The sequence below is a fragment of the Aedes albopictus genome, chromosome 2 (genome assembly GCF_035046485.1).
Source record: "Aedes albopictus strain Foshan chromosome 2, AalbF5, whole genome shotgun sequence".
Classification (NCBI taxonomy): domain Eukaryota; kingdom Metazoa; phylum Arthropoda; class Insecta; order Diptera; family Culicidae; genus Aedes; species Aedes albopictus.
Genome location: NC_085137.1, coordinates 291,092,476 through 291,111,772, shown reverse-complemented (window position 1 = coordinate 291,111,772; position 19,297 = coordinate 291,092,476). Strand labels below are relative to the sequence as shown.

Genomic DNA, 19,297 nt, shown 5'->3' with positions numbered 1-19,297 from the left:
TGAAAGTTAGTATTTTTTGGATATATTTACATTCAATAAATTTCTGTTAACCGTGAGCGCCATCGTCTCATCACTGGTTAGGCGGTGAAATTGATCGCTCATGAGTGAACTGATCTTACTCGCTTCAGTAAATGTCATTAAGCTCTGGGTGGGTGGGCAAGAACTACACCATTCGAATACCATCAGATTCGTGCCGTTGTCATGTATCACATGACACACATAGCAATGACCTATGTCATTGGCACTTCAGAAATCACTTCAAATGCAAAACTCCACATGAACCGTAACTCGACTCTTTCAGCATAGCACTCCGTTCTCATGCAATAATACTTGCATACACATAAATTACTTAGACTGCTGCCAAGTGCATCACGCAACAAGCGTTGGTGCCTTATTCGCTTATACTTTCTCTCTCTCTCTCTCTCTCTCTCTCTCTCTCTCTCTCTCTCTCTCTCTCTCTCTCTCTCTCTCTCTCTCTCTCTCTCTCTCTCTCTCTCTCTCTCTCTCTCTCTCTCTCTCTCTCTCTCTCTCTCTCTCTCTCTCTCTCTCTCTCTCTCTCTCTCTCTCTCTCTCTCTCCCTCACCTCCCACTAGGATAAGTATTGTGTAGAGAACAAATGTATGTATGTAGAATTAAGTGATTTTTAAACTTGTAGATTGAAATAATGACAGTTTTTATTTAACAGTAGACTCGAGCAGTTGATATCTGGAAAGATAGCACAATGCTTTGCAATAAGCTATTAATATTGGCTGATAACCAGAGTTATGGTAAAATAGTTATTTATGCAACGAGTTGCAAAATGATGATTTTTTTAGCACGAGTCGTACATTTATCCAACGAGGCTTGCCGAGTTGGATAAATACGACGAGTGCTGAAAAAATCGAGTTTTGCAACGAGTTGCATACAAAGTTTTTTGTAATTACGAAAAATACCCATTTAGTGCGATCTACAGCAGCTGCAGCTACACAAACATGTACCTATCATTAGGAACCACGTGCGCGCGCTCATGCTTGTCGGCGTAGTTTTTCGTTTGATCAGGTAGGCTCTGGTGTAGTAGGCGTCACCAATGATCGAGCTCCCGTTGTCAAACAGTTGTGTGCAGGCAAAAGCAAAAGCAGATTCAGCAGCTGCCTCTACACTTGATTTGTAGTTCGAATCCGAATTGAAATTGTCCTGATTCGGATTCGAGCTACTCAGTAGATGTAGGAGACAGAGGCTAAATCTACGGAAGGCATGATGGTAAGTAAAAAGTGCGTACCAGCAAAAGTGCCGAAAAGTGCTACTTTTCAGCACTCTTAAGAGTGCCGAAAAGTAGTACTTTTCGGCACACTTGCATCAGGAGTGAAAAGTAGGCCATTTCAGCATACTTCAGCCAACTGAAATGTTCTACTTTTCACAACGTAATTACAAAAAATTTATTTTGACATAAAACCCTTATTTTATTCTGATGATTTCTTATAATAAAATGCTAAAAATCCATGCTATGACTAATTTGATTTGATGATACTTTTTAATTCGTTTATTATGAAGTACCTTTTATCAGGTTTACAAACAGGATGAAGTATATTCTAACGGATTATGAAGTTGTTTGGGCAAAATACATCATAAAAGTAGTATAACGAAGGGGTGCTCATCTTGCCCGTCTTACCCTAGTTTTCAAAGATGTTGTAGGTCCTCCAAGAACTTCCGCGAGTGATGTACAAGCGTGATCAATAGGTTGTTATTATATTACTGAGACGATGCAACAACCTACAGGTCAATGGAAGATTTTCCTGTAGATGTGCTGATTACGCAAGATGTCCTCCTTGAGATCCTCCAAAAAATTTCGTGAATACAGGCCTTTAGATCTACAAGCGTGATCAATGGGTTATTACATTAATGATGCAATGCAACATCCTACAGGTCCGTGGAAGATAGTTTTTTTTTGAGTAGCCATTTTAAAAGATGATCTAGGTCATCCAAGAACTCTCGCGAATACAGGCCTTTAGATTTGCAAGCGTGATCAATGGGTTGTTATGAGATTACCAATGCGATGCAGCACCCTACAGGTCCATAGAAGATAGTCTATTGTAGTCTATAGTCGTAGGCTGTCCATCAACTACGTACTCATTTTTGGCCATCTCAGACCCCCCTCCCCCCTCGTACACTTTTGTCCATACAAAATTTTCGAAATTTGTATGGAGCGTAGACTTTGGCCAGATCCACAACACCCCCTCCCCCTAAAGTGTCTGCGTTGTTTATGGACAGACCCTGATTTAGATTTCCAAAGATATTCTATGGCCTCCAAGTACGCTCGCAATTATAGCGTAATTAAGTGGATTGTTATTACACTACTGAAGCGATGGGTCATTCTACAGGCCCATGAACGTTACCGGATGAAATAAATTATTATTTTTTGTTTACTCTGTTTTTTTTTGCCAACATACTTAAATAAGTTGAATTTGTATACTATGCTTGTCTTAGACCGTTCGCAATGCTGTTTTATTTTGTATGGCGAGTTTTAAAATTTTTAAAACTCGCCATACAAAATAAAACAGCATTGCGAACGGCCTGTTTACAACTATCAGAATAAATCTTATGAATCCCATTGCAACTCTACATAGTTTAGGTTCACTCTTTAAGGACAAACTTGTTAGAACCCCAAAATGGCCGACTTTGGCACCTTCTCACGATATCGATGGCACAAATCTCTTCGTAAACAAAACCAGCGCACCTGATCTTCTTATTTTAGGTTTTTATTACAAGTGAGCAAGAACAGAATAATGAAATGTTTTGTTGTGAAGCTTGTTTCTTGAGGTTTGTGCGTTTGAAGTTTTGATGTACTGTTAAAGCGGGATGTCAAGACGTTTGTTCTTAAACCAAGCCCTTTGAGTTATATAGGCATTAACCAAGCCCTTTGAGTTATATAGGCATTAACATCTAAAAGGCTCTGGCAGCATCCTTTTATTACATCACGCTCAAATCGACGTTTTTCGACCCCCCTCTCCCCTCCGTAATGCTTTTTTGTATGAAAATCTGGCCTGGCGTACTATTGTTGATTATGTCTTGTCTTAAATGTGAAGTTGAACAAATAAATGTATGTATGTATATGCATGTATCTTGATGCCTATATTCGCGAGAGCTTGTGGAGGACCTTCTACATTTATGGACATAACTCTATAATTCATAGACCTATACTGCCCCCACTCGCATAAGAGTCCCATTTGACTTTTCATCACTTTTGAGTTAACGTTATGAATAGTCGTCATTTTTGAAGTACTTCCAAACACAACAATAAAAATTACGATTTTTTATGTCAATGTGTGAAAAAAATACCAAGTTATGAGCGTCCCATATCAAAAGTACCCGCATAACAGTCCCATCATGGATTTTCGTGTTACGTAACACAAAACTGAACAACAATGTAGTGATTGTAATATTTTTTACAGTTATATATTCATGTGCAAAGCAATCTTTGAAAGTTTCGAGATGATCGAAATATTTTTCAAATTTTGGCGATTTTTCAAAGTTTTATATGAAAACTAGTTTTCAAACTTCAAATGCCGTTTTCTCAATTCCTACTTTTTGCAAATGGGACTGTTATGCGAGTGGGGGCAGTATAGAATGTTGCACATCAGAAGAATGGTAACAAAACCCCATTGATAACGTATGTAGATCTGCTGAAAATGTCCTGGAAAACCCATACACCCCTAAGCCTTATGTCCTACCCAAACAACGCCTTATATCCTCTTGAACACTTTATGACAGTGTCCTTGATCTTTAGATTTGCCCGTCTAAGGTCTAAACCGTCCTTGACACCTCTAAAAATAACTGTGGAAGTGCTAAAAAACACTAAATTGAAGCGAGGCAGGCCAAGTCCCAGTGGGGACGTAGAGCCATAAAGAAGAAGAACCTCTAAAAATTCTCTGAAACCCTCCCTAAAACCAGTATGGATTCCCCTCCTCCAAACCCTTCAACCTTCCCTTGCCACCTCTACACTAATCCCTAGAATCCACCCATGCTACATTACCACCTCCCTTTCTGCTTGAACTCTCTGAAACAATCTTCGGATATTCAAAGGTGAGAACATTTTCAATATTTTCAGATTTTCCAGTTTTTCTACACGGTCCCCCGTGTAAGCATAGTTCCTAGGATATGACCGATACCTTCGAGGTGCTATAAATCCTATAAATCACATTGGAAGACGGCAGTGCCTTTTAAAATATGGAAATTTTGGTAGAAGGAGCAAACGACAGCTTAGAAAATCTTGGTTGAACACTTTCTTCGTCAAGGTCCAATCCGACGGCTCCAGCTGGATGGCCAGATCATTTACACATCGTCCCACTTGGCCAGCTGAATGTGGGGAATCTTGTTTGCACCGATTAAGGTCGGTAATAACCGACTGCCGCCTGAGTTTCGATAACATGGCGAGAAGTATGTCCTTCGAGTCCACCAGATGAACCTGGAATTCATCCAGCCGGAGCGTATGCGCGGGTTCATTCTCGGGGACATCCCATTATTCGCCCTCGATATCTTGCCGCAACTACTTGGTTTCTCCTGTAATCGTGTCAAATAAAACTTGAATGTCAATTACCATCAGACACCAGTAGCCGCTCGTGTTCCAATAGCCGCTCACCGTCTTAAAAATGATGTTTATTGACATAAAAATGTACGATTGTCTTCATCCGTGTATAATTTGGCACGCATATTTTGAATATCCGTGGAAAAACATTATTTTTGCAGGGAACTCTGTTTTCTACACTCTTGATCGGCGATTGGAACACGAGCGGCTACTGGTACACTGAGGGTATGTCATTCCCACTTAACACTTACAGTAATCTTGCACAAGTAGGGGAAGATCGTTCCGTTTGATCTGATAATGGGAGGCCTATCTGATAGCCTCCAGTTGATCCTTAAAGTTCAAACAAACACACCAGTTCCAGCTGCAGTTCTCGTTCCGTTTCCGAAACAGTGTCCCACAGTCGGCCCTATTCAGGCGGTCTTCAGCAATCGACATCTTATCTTGAATAAACAGTGGCATCACAAAGTATGCTCATCGAATCCATCTAACAGGTCTAGATCTAACGGAATCTAGCCAGCTTCTGTGCTGTCGAGCAATTATCTTCCGTACTTTGTACTTTCGGGGTGATCATCTCGCGGCACCGTAGTCCACAATTATGCAGAACATTACGCGGCGTCTCATCCAGCTCTGAAAATCAACGCATATCATATGTATTCCAAATTAAGGGACCAGTATTTGAAACTCACCCGTGTACGCCGGCTAATTGCTCTGCGGTGAATTATGGTCCGGACAGTTAGCACACAGCTTCAGTTGGATTTCGCGTGTTCGTATAAAACATCCGCAGTCGCTAGGAAATCCGCGGTTCCTAGATTGTCTTATAATTATCGTGGAAGTTCTCACACCAAGCGGCAATATCGTCATCCAGCTCGATATCAAAGCCACGATCCCCATTCCAGCCAGCTAACCGATGTGTGGTACAATCTGGATTCTTGAAAGCACCTTCCGGACTCTCCGGATGCCGATTTGTACGGCATCACCATCTCGTCTTCGGATTTGTTATTATCCTCACAGGCAATATAGTGGTTTCTGCTTTCAGTAGTGTTGCGTGTACGTACACGTTGCATTACACGAACACTACTTGAGTTACTGGTTGAAAATAGTAAACAAAAATCAGCTGTTCCCGGCAAAATCAAACGGGCATATTTTCAACCAGTAGATTTGCATTAGTGTTCGTGACGCCGTGCTGCGAAACCACTATGTATAAAAATTTATTTTGTATTAAAACTAGTGACACTCCAAAGAAAAATAAAACGCGTAAATTAATAAGAATTATTCTCAACAAAAGTTTCGGATAAACAGTACTGCGAGAACCACCCGGATGATCGTTTTGTTTTGGATTATCAAAATCCAGGTTGTCACTAATACCAATGCAACTAGTGGGAAATGAACGATAGTCGATAAAAACGATACAAGTCGACGATTTGAACGTCGACGAATTTTGATGCATCCCGAAAAGCGAGATATCGGGCAATATTGTTTTGATTTTGCGATGAATCAGGCAACACCCAAGCAAAAACGGGAGCAATCCGGAGGAATTCTGAGCAACTCTGTGACGGAAAATGTACTCTCCAGCACAGTGTCTTGCCCCAAGGAGTGTACGTAATTTTCGACAGCCCCGCTTTCAGTGAGTCGCAAACAAGGTCGCAAACGATGATTCGATTATTTTGTACCAGGACACCCCTAAAAAATTGGCGGCAAGCTGCACTGAACCAAAGCATCATCCTGCTAGCGTCTGAAATCTGATACGCTCGCGCCCCTTGACGATAGGCAGTCGAAAATCGGATGACGATCATTCGGTCTAGAGCGTATGCGTATCATCCGATTTCGGTAGGAGAGAGAATACGGTATTCGACTGAACAACTTATTCATTCCGAAATAAATGCATTTTTAATTGAAATGATGTGGATTTTGCATTGTGAATGTATCGAATTCATTTTTAGATCAAGGAAATCTTTCTTAAAAATAAAATGGTAAAATTCTTGATAAAATAAATAAAAAAAAAACAGTATATTTCTTATGATTTTATTGATTCCAGTAAAAAGTTATGATGCTTCTTCGGATTCATCTTATAACATTGCAAATAACACTTTATAATCTAAAATGTAATTAAAATTCAAAAATTTGGAGTCGCCGTCCATGGGTGGGAGCCTGTAAACGTCGGCGTGTTCGGTTCGGTGAAACCACCGGCCATTTCGGTGAGCGAGATGAAGATTTATACTCCACTTGTGGCCCTTACAATCTCGCTTCGTCGACTAAAAGCGCAGCAGCAAGATGACTTTCTGGAAAGAATAAAATATAATGTAAATACATATCGCAATATATTTATTACAAAATGCTCGATAAAATATATTAATAAAGATTACCTTTAAGTGGAAAGATGATTCGGCGTCTTTCTCATTTCGGCGTTAAAAAGCAATGGCGGACTTCATTCCGTATCGACGACAGCTCTCCAACGGCGATTGCGACGTATTCCAAAAGCGGGTGACGAATCATCCAAAAAGCGGTAGGAAGGCATCCGCAGAGCGACTGATTTGCGTTGTGGGGCACGAGCGATCAAAACGTCATCCAGTTTTCGGATGATCTTCTGTTGCTGTCCTATCCCCCAAAAATCGAGTGAGGGATCATTCTGTAAGCGTTGTCGTCACAAGACAGTATTCAACCGGCAATCATCTGGTGAAGCTGTGATTTGACATTCGGTCGCATTAATCATATGAAGTTGGGCCTATAAGATTTCGGATGAAGGCGAAAGATGAATCACTCATTTTTGGGAGGATGTTTTCGTTCAGTGTGTAGCTGTTGTTTTGCTCGTTTTTTGCCTTGTTTCCTTGTTTGTGCAGTGACTGCACTGCGAACCTGGCATTACCCTTTAAAGTGCATAAAGTACCCATTTTTTGCAGATGTATAGAGCTGTCAAAAAACAGAGTAATTTAAAATTTTGCAAAAAGAGTAAATTTTGCCCTTTTAGACGAATGGAGCTCTTACCCACTTCTGGGTGAAAATCCTCTTGAACTTTTTCCTCCAATCGTCAGAAAAGTTTGGTGCGCGCCGCAAGTAGTTTCGGAGAGCAATTTTCAAAATTGAAAATCATCATTCGAGCCACGTAATGGAGGAACTGAAAACGAAATTGGACGGCGACAGCTTCCAGAAACTGCGAGGTACGTAATAAAGGATTTTTATGCGATTAAAATTCTGAAATATGTATGTATCAGAGTTTGTATATATTTCATTCTTTGCCTTCCTATCTCCCCATTAAAGGTTTGCCATGTCCAGTGTCGACGTGTGGATTGATCGTTGATGGCTATGTGAATGAACTGAAGCAGTTCCATAACATGAATACCAGTGTCAGAGTCCCTGTTCCGTTTAGATGCCGGAACACTACAGAAAAATACATAAAAATATAAACGAATAAAAGGTTTATTGAAATTAATTAATTATTTTTTTATATTATGACAAAAATCGCGAAAATCTCATGCACATCGGATCCCACTAGACTCCTTATAAAGGGTATTGTTTACCCATTTTTTCAACTCATAAGAACCAAAAAGAGAGTAAAATTTATACATTGGTTTGACGTACAAGCCCTCTACTCTTTAAAGAGTAAAGACCGTTTACTCTTTTTATGAGTTCACCTAGTTACTCTCGAAGAGGGTATTTTTTCACCCTTTAAAGAGTACTTTGGTTTCTCAGTGTGCCGTGAATTTGAAAAATTGGAAAATTCAAATCAAAATTTGTTTAGGATAGTGATTGTTCTGAATACCGATACGAACATACATAATCAGCACACCATTGCCTATCTCCTGACCAATTTAGGTATTGTACGAATAATATTGTTCCTCACCTAATCTTGCACCTGCAGTAATGGAGCTGGGTGCCGCTATCATCACTCGGAATTCCGTCGATGGCAAGTATCGTATCCGTTGGCATTCCTGCCTGCATGGTTGGAACAACATTGTGGATATCCTCTACAGGTAATTGCATAAAAACATTGACACGCACCTTTATTTGGTTCTTTCATGAATTGAAGGTATTTTCTTCCAGACAAGCCAAGTTCTGCGATGTTTCACTTGGCGTTCATGGCCCTGCGGGCATTCAGATCATCAAGGCGCACCGTTTCGTATTGGCGCACGCAAGCACGGTAAGTTTTAAGCCGGATTCAATCGACAGAATTTTAATTGAATTCTACTGACTCCTTCCATTACAGTATTTCGCAAACGTATTCGAGAATCTGACGACACATCGCCTGCACGCGGCCGTAGTGATGATCCCTCCCATAGTAAGCGAAAGCACGATGAATCTGCTGCTGCACTACATTTACACCGGCGAGGTCATAATTCCGCAGGATTTGATTGGCGAACTGTTCAAGGCGGGTAAGATTCTTCAAATCAAAGGCTTCATGACGACGTCGCCCCCCGGATCCAAGCCGTTCACAACCGAATGTCCGTTGAAGCCGGTCGCGGTTAAACCAAGGGAAAAAACGGCCACAGCCGTCCCAAAAGACCAGGGCAAAACACCAGTCACGATAGCTGCGATGCCAGTGGCGATTTCTAAGCATGTCCCAAACAATGCCCAAGAGCTTGCCGGACCATCTTTCAGAGTCATGACGACGATTGCTCCGATTGCAAAGGAAATCTGTGACGCGGCTTCTAGCCATGCTGCAGTCGAGAAGACCACTACTGAAGAGCAACCATCGGCGGTGGTGGATGATCCCAATCAGAAATTGGAGTCTAACCTCCCGAAATTGGTGTGCTCGGCTTGCGAGAAAGCTTGCGGCACTGTTGAGCAGTACAATTCGCACCTGGATGTCGAGCACGGTTCGATGGATCCTCCCATGAAGAAGCTTAAGCTAATGGAAGAGGACTGGTCTGCGGAGTTCTACAGCTTTGTGCTGTGCAAAGATAAGTAGTAACTTTCTTACTAATATTTTATCTGGATATTCTGCTTGACTGATTTTCATATCATACTTAATGAAATATGATATTATTTTTTTTCTTGTTTTTAAATCGTTGGACTCCTAGACTCTAAGTATATGTTGGTTTTCAAATCGCTTTTTTACTGTATGTTACCAATAAAGATTTAGATCACATACTTGACCCCTGGCACAGCCGACAGTAGCTTGTTAGGGGAAAGCAGAAAATGGGCATCCTCAATATTTTTAAATAGGTACACCGTTGTGCGTGAAGTTTCGTTGTGGTTTGGATTTATGAGGGGTATAAAACGAGAAAAACTGACCTTATTTATTGCCTGTCTCTGAATCAAATTTGCTATAAAGTCTCCAATCCTTCTCCGCCACACACCGTTCTCCTGCACACCGTTGATGATCTTCCTTAGCACGCGTCACTCGAAAACTCCGAGTGCTTGCCTCCTCGAGCATGGTCCATGTCTCGTGTCCGTAGAGGACCACCGGCCTTATTGGCGTTTTGTACATGGTACATTTGGTGCGTGGGTGAATCTTTTTCGACCGCAGCTTCTTCTGGAGCCCGTAGTTGGCCCGACTTTCGCTGATGATGCGCCTTCGACTTTCACGGCTCACGTTGTTGTCAGCCGTCGGTAAGGATCCAAGGTAGACGAATTCCTCCACCACCTCGAAGATATCCCCGTCTATCGTAACATCCCAAGGAACAATTCAAAGTCATAAATAAGCATGCATGTCGAATTATTGCTGGTTTATAATATTCTCAGCCAAGGATGGGAACACTCACTTGCAGAGAGTTACACTCACTTGCAGTTTTCTCAGCTCAGAAGCGTGCAATCAAAAAACGATGTATGGACGACTTTTGCCTTGTGATTTTGTCTAAAAGTTTGCCAAATAGAGTAAGGGTCGCACATGCATACCGAATTCGTGAATGAGCTGCGAAGGCAACTCTCCACGAGGTGAATGTAATTTACACTCACCTCGTGGAGAGTCGCTTTCACAGCTCTGTCACGATTTTGGGATTCGTGAGCGACCATTACTCTATTCGACAAAGTTTGAGACAAAACCACAAGGCAAAAGTCGTCCATCCATACATCGTTTTTTGATTGCACGCTTCTGAGCTGAGTGTAATGACCACCCTTTCCTTAGCGGTGTATTCGATGTTTAACAAATACAAAGAGCTGATATGCTAAACGAAATAAAAGAGGCTCATTCGAGCTTAAGCCGTTGATTCAGACGGAGCCAAATTCTAACTTCGCTTTTCCTTAGATATTACGTGAAAGATACTCTATTATATTAACGGTCCTAATCAGGGCTAAACCCTAAAGTACTTTATAAAAAGTGTATTCTTAAATAATACAGTGGCGACGAGGAAAATTCATGAAAACAGTGCATTGCGTGTCGTGCATAAAATCGCTCAAACGCTATTGGACTGACTCATAAAGGTACCTAATATTCTCCGGAAGCCATTGAATTATCTGCATGAGAAGAAAACGCTGTTAAAGGAGAGTGAGTGCTCTGTGAAACTTTGGGCTGTTGTGTTGCTGTTGCTGCTACCCGCTTGCTGTTGTTGTGGTTCCTGGCCTGCCGTTCATAACCGAGAGCGTGAGAAGGTCAAGTGAGTGCTGTGATACGCATTAGTGAAGGCTGGTATAAGCTATTTTACGAGACGTTCTACCGGTGGGCCGCTCATTGTTATTGTTTACATTTGATGTTTTTGTTTTCGCGAAAAGTGGCATAACATGTGGTGAGCGCTGATCAGATTTTTGCTGGCAGAGATGTTTCGGTTTCTAATGCGACATGTATCAATCCCCCGAGCTGTATGATGTTACTAGCAGATGAAAAAACATCCCCACGGTCTACGGATATTAATTATAGTGGGTGGATTGACGCATTTTTGCAGATAAATGAACCCCGTTTATTAAATGGACCCGTATCACATGTTATGCTAGCGAAAATGTAAATAAATGAGCCCACCGGTCGGACTTCAAAACTGGTAAACATTTAAAAAACAGCTGATTTGAAACGTCTCATAAAATGCCTTATAGGGAGATAGCTCACTCCTCATAGGCTGTTCACATACCTCCCAAGCTTTAGTGAAGATCGCATCGTTGTCGGTTACATTCAGTAAGCGAGCGCGAGGAAACCCTAGTCTAGGAGACGATTTCATGTATCGTTGAACCTCATCTGCAAGCAACATCACAAAAGTACAACTCACCGGCGGTGATAGTTTTGCTGCCCCAACAGTACTACGGTGAGATAGTTCAGCAGTGACCGTAAGTAAAGTGATTGATTTATTGCTTTTTGTTTTCATCCATACAGTAGTGGTCATCATTATGGCAACACCTGGTATGATTGGTGTGGTATCCGGTCACTTTTTTTTACCATTCGGCCGATCCGCCATCAGCCGAATTGTTTTTCTAAATTGAAGCATCCTCATCTATCAAGCACGAGTCAATGTATCTGACGTTTAGGGTGCGTTACAGGCGTTAGCCCGTGAGCACGTTTATAAAATTCCATTCATGCACGCTCAGATAAACGCATGCTTGTACGCTAAGAAAATGCAATACAAAATAAAACTAAGAATGTATCGCTTTTTCTACTCTGTCATCTCTGGATACTACATCCGCCTTCCTCTCTACTCTTATGGCAATAAAAATCATCATCATCATCATCATTATCATCATCATCATCATCACCACACATCATCTGTTTGTCTGTGATCATCATCACACATCCTATAAACGTCTGTAATTTTCATCACACATCCTATGTATGTCCGAGATCATCATCACACATCCTCTGTCTGTGATCATAATCACACATCCTCTGTTTGTCTGTGATCATCACCACATATCCTCTGTCTGTCTGTGATCATCATCACACAGCCTCTGTTTGTCAGTGATCATAATCACACATCCTCTGTTTGTCTGTGATCAGCATCACACATCCTCTGTTTGTCTGTGATCAGAATCACACATCCTCTGTTTGTCTGTGATCATCATCACACATCCTCTGTTTGTCTGTGATCTTCATCACAAATCCTCTGTTTGTCTGTGATCATCATCATCCATCCTCTGTTTGTCTGTGATCATCATCACACATCCTCTGTTTGTGATCATCATCACAAATCCTCTGTTTGTCAGTGATCATAATCACACATCCTCTGTTTGTCTGTGATCAGCATCACACATCCTCTGTTTGTCTGTGACCATCATCACAAATCCTCTGTTTGTGATCATCATCACACATCCTCTGTTTGTCTGTGATCATCATCACTTCTCTGTTTGTCTGTGGTCATCATCATACATCCTCTGTTTATCTGTGATCATCATCACACATCCTCTGTCTGTGATCATCATCGCAAATCCTCTGTTTGTCTGTGATCATCATCACACATCCTCTGTTTGTCTGTTATCATAATCACACATCCTCTGTTTGTCTGTGACAATCATCACACATCCTCTGTTTGTCTGTGATCATCATCACAAATCCTCTATCTGTGATCATCATCACACATCCTCTGTTTGTCTGTGATCATCATCACACATCCTCTGTTTGTCTGTGATCATCATCACTTCTCTGTTTGTCTGTGATCATCATCATACATCCTCTGTTTGTCTGTGATCATCATTACACATCCTCTGTTTGTCTGTGATCATCATCACACATCCTCTGTTTGTCTGTTATCATAATCACACATCCTCTGTTTGTCTGTGACAATCATCACACATCCTCTGTTTGTCTGTGATCATCATCACAAATCCTCTGTCTGTGATCATCATCATACATCCTCTGTGTGTCTGTGATCGTCATCACACATTCTCTGTCTGTCTGTGATCATCATCACACATCCTCTGTTTGTCTGTGATCATAATCACACATCCTCTGTTTGTCTGTGACAATCATCACACATCCTCTGTTTGTCTGTGATCATCATCACAAATCCTCTGTCTGTGATCATCATCACACATCCTTTTTGTCTGTGATCATCATCACACATCCTCTGTTTGTCTGTGATCATCATCACTTCTCTGTTTGTTTGTGATCATCATTACACATCCTCTATTTGTCTGTGATCATCATCCCTTCTCTGTTTGTCTGTGGTCATCATCATACATCCTCTGCCTGTGATCATCATCACACATCCTCTGTTTGTCTGTGATCATAATCACACATCCTCTGTTTGTCTGTGATCATCATCACATCCTCTGTTTGTCTGTGGTCATCATCATACATCCTCTGTTTGTCTGTGATCATAATCACACATCCTCTGTTTGTCTGTGATCATAATCACACATCCTCTGTTTGTCTGTGATCATCATCACATCCTCTGTTTGTCTGTGGTCATCATCATACATCCTCTGTTTGTCTGTGATCATTATCACACATCCTCTGTTTGTCTGTGATCATAATCACACATCCTCTGTTTGTCTGTGATCATCATCACACATCCTCTGTCTGTTATCATAATCACACATCCTCTGTTTGTCTGTGACAATCATCACACATCCTCTGTTTGTCTGTGATCATCATCACAAATCCTCTGTCTGTGATCATCATCACACATCCTCTGTTTGTCTGTGATCATCATCACTTCTCTGTTTGTCTGTGGTCATCATCATACATCCTCTGTTTGTCTGTGATCATCATCACACATCCTCTGTTTGTCTGTGATCATAATCACACATAGTCTGTTTGTGATCATAATCACACATCCTCTGTTTGTCTGTGATCATCATCATACATCCTCTGTTTGTCTGTGATCATCATCACACATCCTCTGTTTGTCTGTGATCATAATCACACATCCTCTGTTTGTCTGTGATCATCATCACATCCTCTGTTTGTCTGTGGTCATCATCATACATCCTCTGTTTGTCTGTGATCATCATCACAAATCCTCTGTCTGTGATCATCATTACACATCCTCTGTTTGTCTGTGACCATCATCACACATCCTCTGTTTGTCTGTGATCATCATCACAAATCCTCTGTCTGTGATCATCATCACACATCCTCTGTTTGTCTGTGATCATCATCACACATCTTCTGTTTGTCTGTGATCATCATCACTTCTCTGTTTGTCTGTGGTCATCATCATACATCCTATGTTTGTCTGTGATCATCATCACACATCCTCTGTTTGTCTGTGATCGTTATCACACATCCTCTGTTTGTCTGTGATCCTCATCACATCCTGTGTTTGTCTGTGATTATCATCACAAATCCTCTGTCTGTGATCATCATCACACATCCTCTGTTTGTTTGTGATCATCATCACAAAGCCTCTGTCTGTGATCATTATCACACATCATCTGTTTGTCTGTGATCATCATCACACATCCTCTGTTTGTCTGTGATCATAATCACACATCCTCTGTTTGTCTGTGATCCCGGGCTACTCCTCTGCCCTTTAGTCAGGGAGCCTTTCCGGGGAATCTTCTTCTGTTTTTCCTTTCGGTCTACTCCTCTGCCCTTCCGTCTGGGAGTCTTTCCGGGGAATCATTTGTTCTTGCCTCCTGGCCTACTCCACTGCATTTCCGTCAGGAAGTCTTACCGGGGGAATATTTTCTATTTCATCTCCCGGCCTACTCCACTGATCTTCTGTCGGGGAGTCTTACCGGGGGAATCTTTGCGTTTTCTCCTACCGGCCTACTCCAATGCCCTTCCGTCAGGGAGTCTTACCGGGGAAATATTTTCTTTTTCATCTCCCGGCCTACTCCACTGATCTTCCATCAGGGAGTCTTACCGGGGGAATCTTTGCGTTTTCTCCCACCGGCCTACTCCAATGCCCTTCCGTCAGGGAGTCTTACCGGGGGAATCTGTTTCCTTCTCACAATAATACAAACCTATTAGCACTTCACAAAACAGTGGGAGCGCTACGGCTCCAAACCGGCTGCGCCATTGTGGTATCCGGTCACTTTTTTTACCATTCGGCCGATCCGCCATCAGCCGAATTGTTTTTCTAAATTGAAACGCGCACGACGACGAACATCCGTCCGTCACAACAATATTCACTAAACTGAAGCATCCTCATCTATCAAGCACGAGTCAATGTATCTGACGTTTAGAGCAACATTAACGGCGGCTACTATTCGAGCAACCCGCGCAGCGCTACCATTTTGACTTAACCACCCTTTTCCACACCGGTAGCTGGGGTGGGGGCTGGCTCACCAACACTTCCGGTCCGCTTTAGTGCTTTATGCATCATTGTGGCCAGGTGTTGTTCTAGTTTTTCCAACTGTATTGTAAAGCATGAGCGGTGATCCTTGGCATTCTTGTGTAAATTGGGGTACTCGGAATGTTGATCGATCACCGATTATTGCTGGCAGATGCAGTGGAAAGTTTGTCTTAATACGTATCAATCGTCTCTGACAAACGAGAAAAACTGACCTCACTGATTACCTGTCTCTGAGCCAAATTTGGTATAGAGTCTTCAGTCTCCAATTAATCGCTTCATGTTTGATGGAGGCTTTTAATCCAATGGGTTACATAGCCGCTATCCGAATGAAGAGAATAATGTTCCGCGTAATATATCACAAATCGAAAGAGGTGCGGTACATTACGAGGAGCGGATATACTGAATTGGGTACCAGACCAAGTCCCTGCTGGGTGGCACGAAATAGGTGAGCCATAGACAATAGAATCGTCAATGTCGTAGGGCATAGTATGTGACTATTGTCGAAACAACACTATTTTGGTCATTGTCCAACCAAAATCATAAGCGGCGTCCACTTACACTAAGCGCATAACTATGTTAGGGTCAAGATTAGGGTGAAATTATTGGTAAAATATAATAACACTAGCCAAGATCACAGGGTTTGACGGTATTAAAGTGAAGGAAGTTAATTATAATTCTTGTAATGAAAATATCACCTTTAACATTTTAATGCGCCCTAGGGGCAAGACACTGTGCAAACGAGAGTAACTCTGAGAAATTCTGAGTAACTCTTTTTACCAATAATCGACGAAATTTGTCGAAAAACACCCCTAAAACTGCAAGAAAAGCGGGATATCAGGCAATATTGTTTTGATTTTGCGATGAATCAGGCAACACCCAAGCAAAAACGAGAGCAATCCGGAGAAATTCTGAGCAACTCTGTGAAGGAAAATGTACTCTCCAGCACAGTGTCTTGCCCCAAGAATGCGCCTCCAACGATTCATTGCGAATCGGCTGCTACAGATGGAGTATAGCTGATTTATCAGAAATGCTCGATAAACAGGAGGAACTTGCTAGGGCTTAGTAGTTTCTATACTCAGAAAACAGTTCCAGTCGGTTGAGTCGGGAAGGGTTGCGAGAGTCGTTGTGAATCATGATGAAAACATTTGTGCTTTGTGACGAATCTTGGGATCTTTCTGGAGTCAGCAGACTTGGAATTGTTGTCTGGGCTTTCCACTATTCGGTTAATTTTAACAATCAATATGCAACAAATAGTAGTATCTCGTGTATTCAAATTGCTCATTCACAGTGCTGACATTGTATTTACTTGTGATTAATATTAATTTTAATTTTCAATATCAGTATTTTCATATGTGATAGTTGTTTTATGAGTAAACCCTAATATGTTTTGAATGTCTAATGCTTAATAATGTTTTCTTGCCATATCAATTTAAAATAACTAAGAAACCGAAACCAATAGTGTGAAAGTGCAGCATTTAATAGTGCTTGCTTATAGATTCGAAGCCAACGGGTGATCAAGACTCAAGACTTAAGACTTAAGACGCATACTTGACGAAATCGACAAAAACTGACTACTTCGTCCTATATATATGTTTATACTAATATAAGTGGGCCGCGGAGCTGTGCGGCCCAGTATTTCCTTTTATTTTTTAATTCCAGAAAACGCCATAGTTTTGTAGAAAACTTATCCTGATACACTCACGAAGTCCCCCAACGCAAACGGAAATTGTCCGGAGCAATCAAGATAAGTAAAAACTTTTATAAACAGGCACGCAACTCTTTCTACCACTAGGCAAATAGAATATTAATGTGTTTGCTTATTCATGACATTCGTGGCGGTGCGGAACATTTTATAATATAGATACCGTACTTAACATTTCTTCAATTCACCTTTAAATAACTGATCTTTAAATTTTGTATAAAAACTTGTATCTCAATTATTTTCATCATATTAGTTTTCTTTCATTTCAGAATTTTTAAAGCATTATGGTAGAAAGAGTTGGTGTCATGATCCATGCAAAACTTGAAACTGAAAACTCCTTATTTCCCCCTATGGGTTATAGGGAGGAGCGGGACATTCGAGCCTACTCATCAGTGGAAAGGACTTGCTATGCTAATCGGTTTAGCATAGGGCAGATACAAGTCTAGGCTTTAGGACATTTGGTCGAATGACATTTGGTCGAATGACGTTTGGTCGAATGACATTTGGTCGAAAGTACATTTGGTCGAACGGACATTTGGTCGAATGGACATTTGGTCGAAACCCATTTTTTGGAAGAAGAAGCATATGACATTTAGTCGAATGGACAATTCGTCGAATGGACATTTGGTCGAAAGGCACTAACTGATGAAGAGCTTTGAATGGTAAATAATTTTATAGATTTCGGTATAATAATTTATATGTTACAACCGAATAATGAAAGTACGTTTGGTCGAATGGACGCTAAGTCGTATAGCAATTTGATCGTGTTTAATTATATCAAACATAAAAAAGCAAACATTGTAGTGCAGTGTAGGTTTCGGCTCTTCTTTCCAGTTTCACCATTTCATTGCGTTTTTGTGTATAACATACTGGCTTTTCCATCAAATATTTTTCCTTCTTTTCAACATACGCTGTTCTTTCAAGTGTATTATTTGTGCTGAGAGTGAAGAGTGGACATTATGGTTGTGATTTTTTCATCTATGATTTTTCCTTCTTTTGAACATAGGCTATTCTTTTAAAACTCGTATTTGTACTATGTTTGAATGTTATGGCTGCTGTCACTTCATCATGAATTTTTCCTTCTTTGAAACATAGGGTATTCTTTCACGTTTATTTATTTCATTGCGTTTTCCTGTACCAACTACTGAATGTTTCAGAAGCAATTTCTCCTTTTGAATACAAGCTGTTCTTCCGTTTGATATTTGGATGTTATAGCTGCAGACTTTTTCATCGGATATTTTTCCTTCTTTTAAGGACAGATTGGTTAGGATCCAAAACTCGCGACTTCGAGCGTACACATCTCTTCGTAAACAAAACCAGTGCACCTGATCTTCTTGTTTCAAGCTTATTATAAGTGAGCGAAAACAGCATTATAAAATGCACTGTTGTTTGAAGCTTGCTTTTTGAGAATTGTGCGTCTGAAGTTCTGATGCACTGTTGAAGTGGGATTTCAAGACGTTTGTCCTTAAACATACACTGAGGATACTGTTCGTATGTTTTTCATAGTTAACATCTTATGAATCAATTATTTTTATTTTTTTCATCATTTCATAGTTCTCGTATGCTTTTCATACATTGAAAAGCGAAATCCATAAGACTTGTCGTATGAAAAATCTCATAAGAAACATCGTATGAAAATCATAAGATATGTTATGAAACACCATTGCCAAAAAACAACAAAACCTTTTATTGGCTTCTAACCACTTCAACTTCCGAAGCGTCGATGAGCGTATGAGTAAAGCACGCACTCGCCAACCTTGACGTTCCTGGTTCGATTCCAGATTGCGATTTTTTTAAATTTGTGCAAAATATTGCATAAAAATATGTATGATTGTCATAAGACATAGTTTCAGTTTTTATACGTTATCGGTATGATTTTCATACGTGGGTGTTATGAAATTTATACAGTAACAGTATGAGAATAATAGTTGGCGCTTT

General features: G+C 40.8%; 1 protein-coding gene across 1 annotated transcript; it reads left to right on the top strand.

The window, feature by feature from the left end:
- Nucleotides 1-8,256: 8,256 nt before the first annotated feature.
- Nucleotides 8,257-9,637, top strand: LOC115271055 (nucleus accumbens-associated protein 1-like). The gene is made up of 4 exons (XM_062848809.1): nucleotides 8,257-8,371; nucleotides 8,418-8,529; nucleotides 8,600-8,696; nucleotides 8,763-9,637. Exons 2-4 carry the CDS (start codon nucleotides 8,420-8,422, stop codon nucleotides 9,462-9,464), a joined length of 909 nt encoding a protein of 302 aa, XP_062704793.1. The 5' UTR covers nucleotides 8,257-8,371; nucleotides 8,418-8,419; the 3' UTR covers nucleotides 9,465-9,637.
- Nucleotides 9,638-19,297: the final 9,660 nt, after the last annotated feature.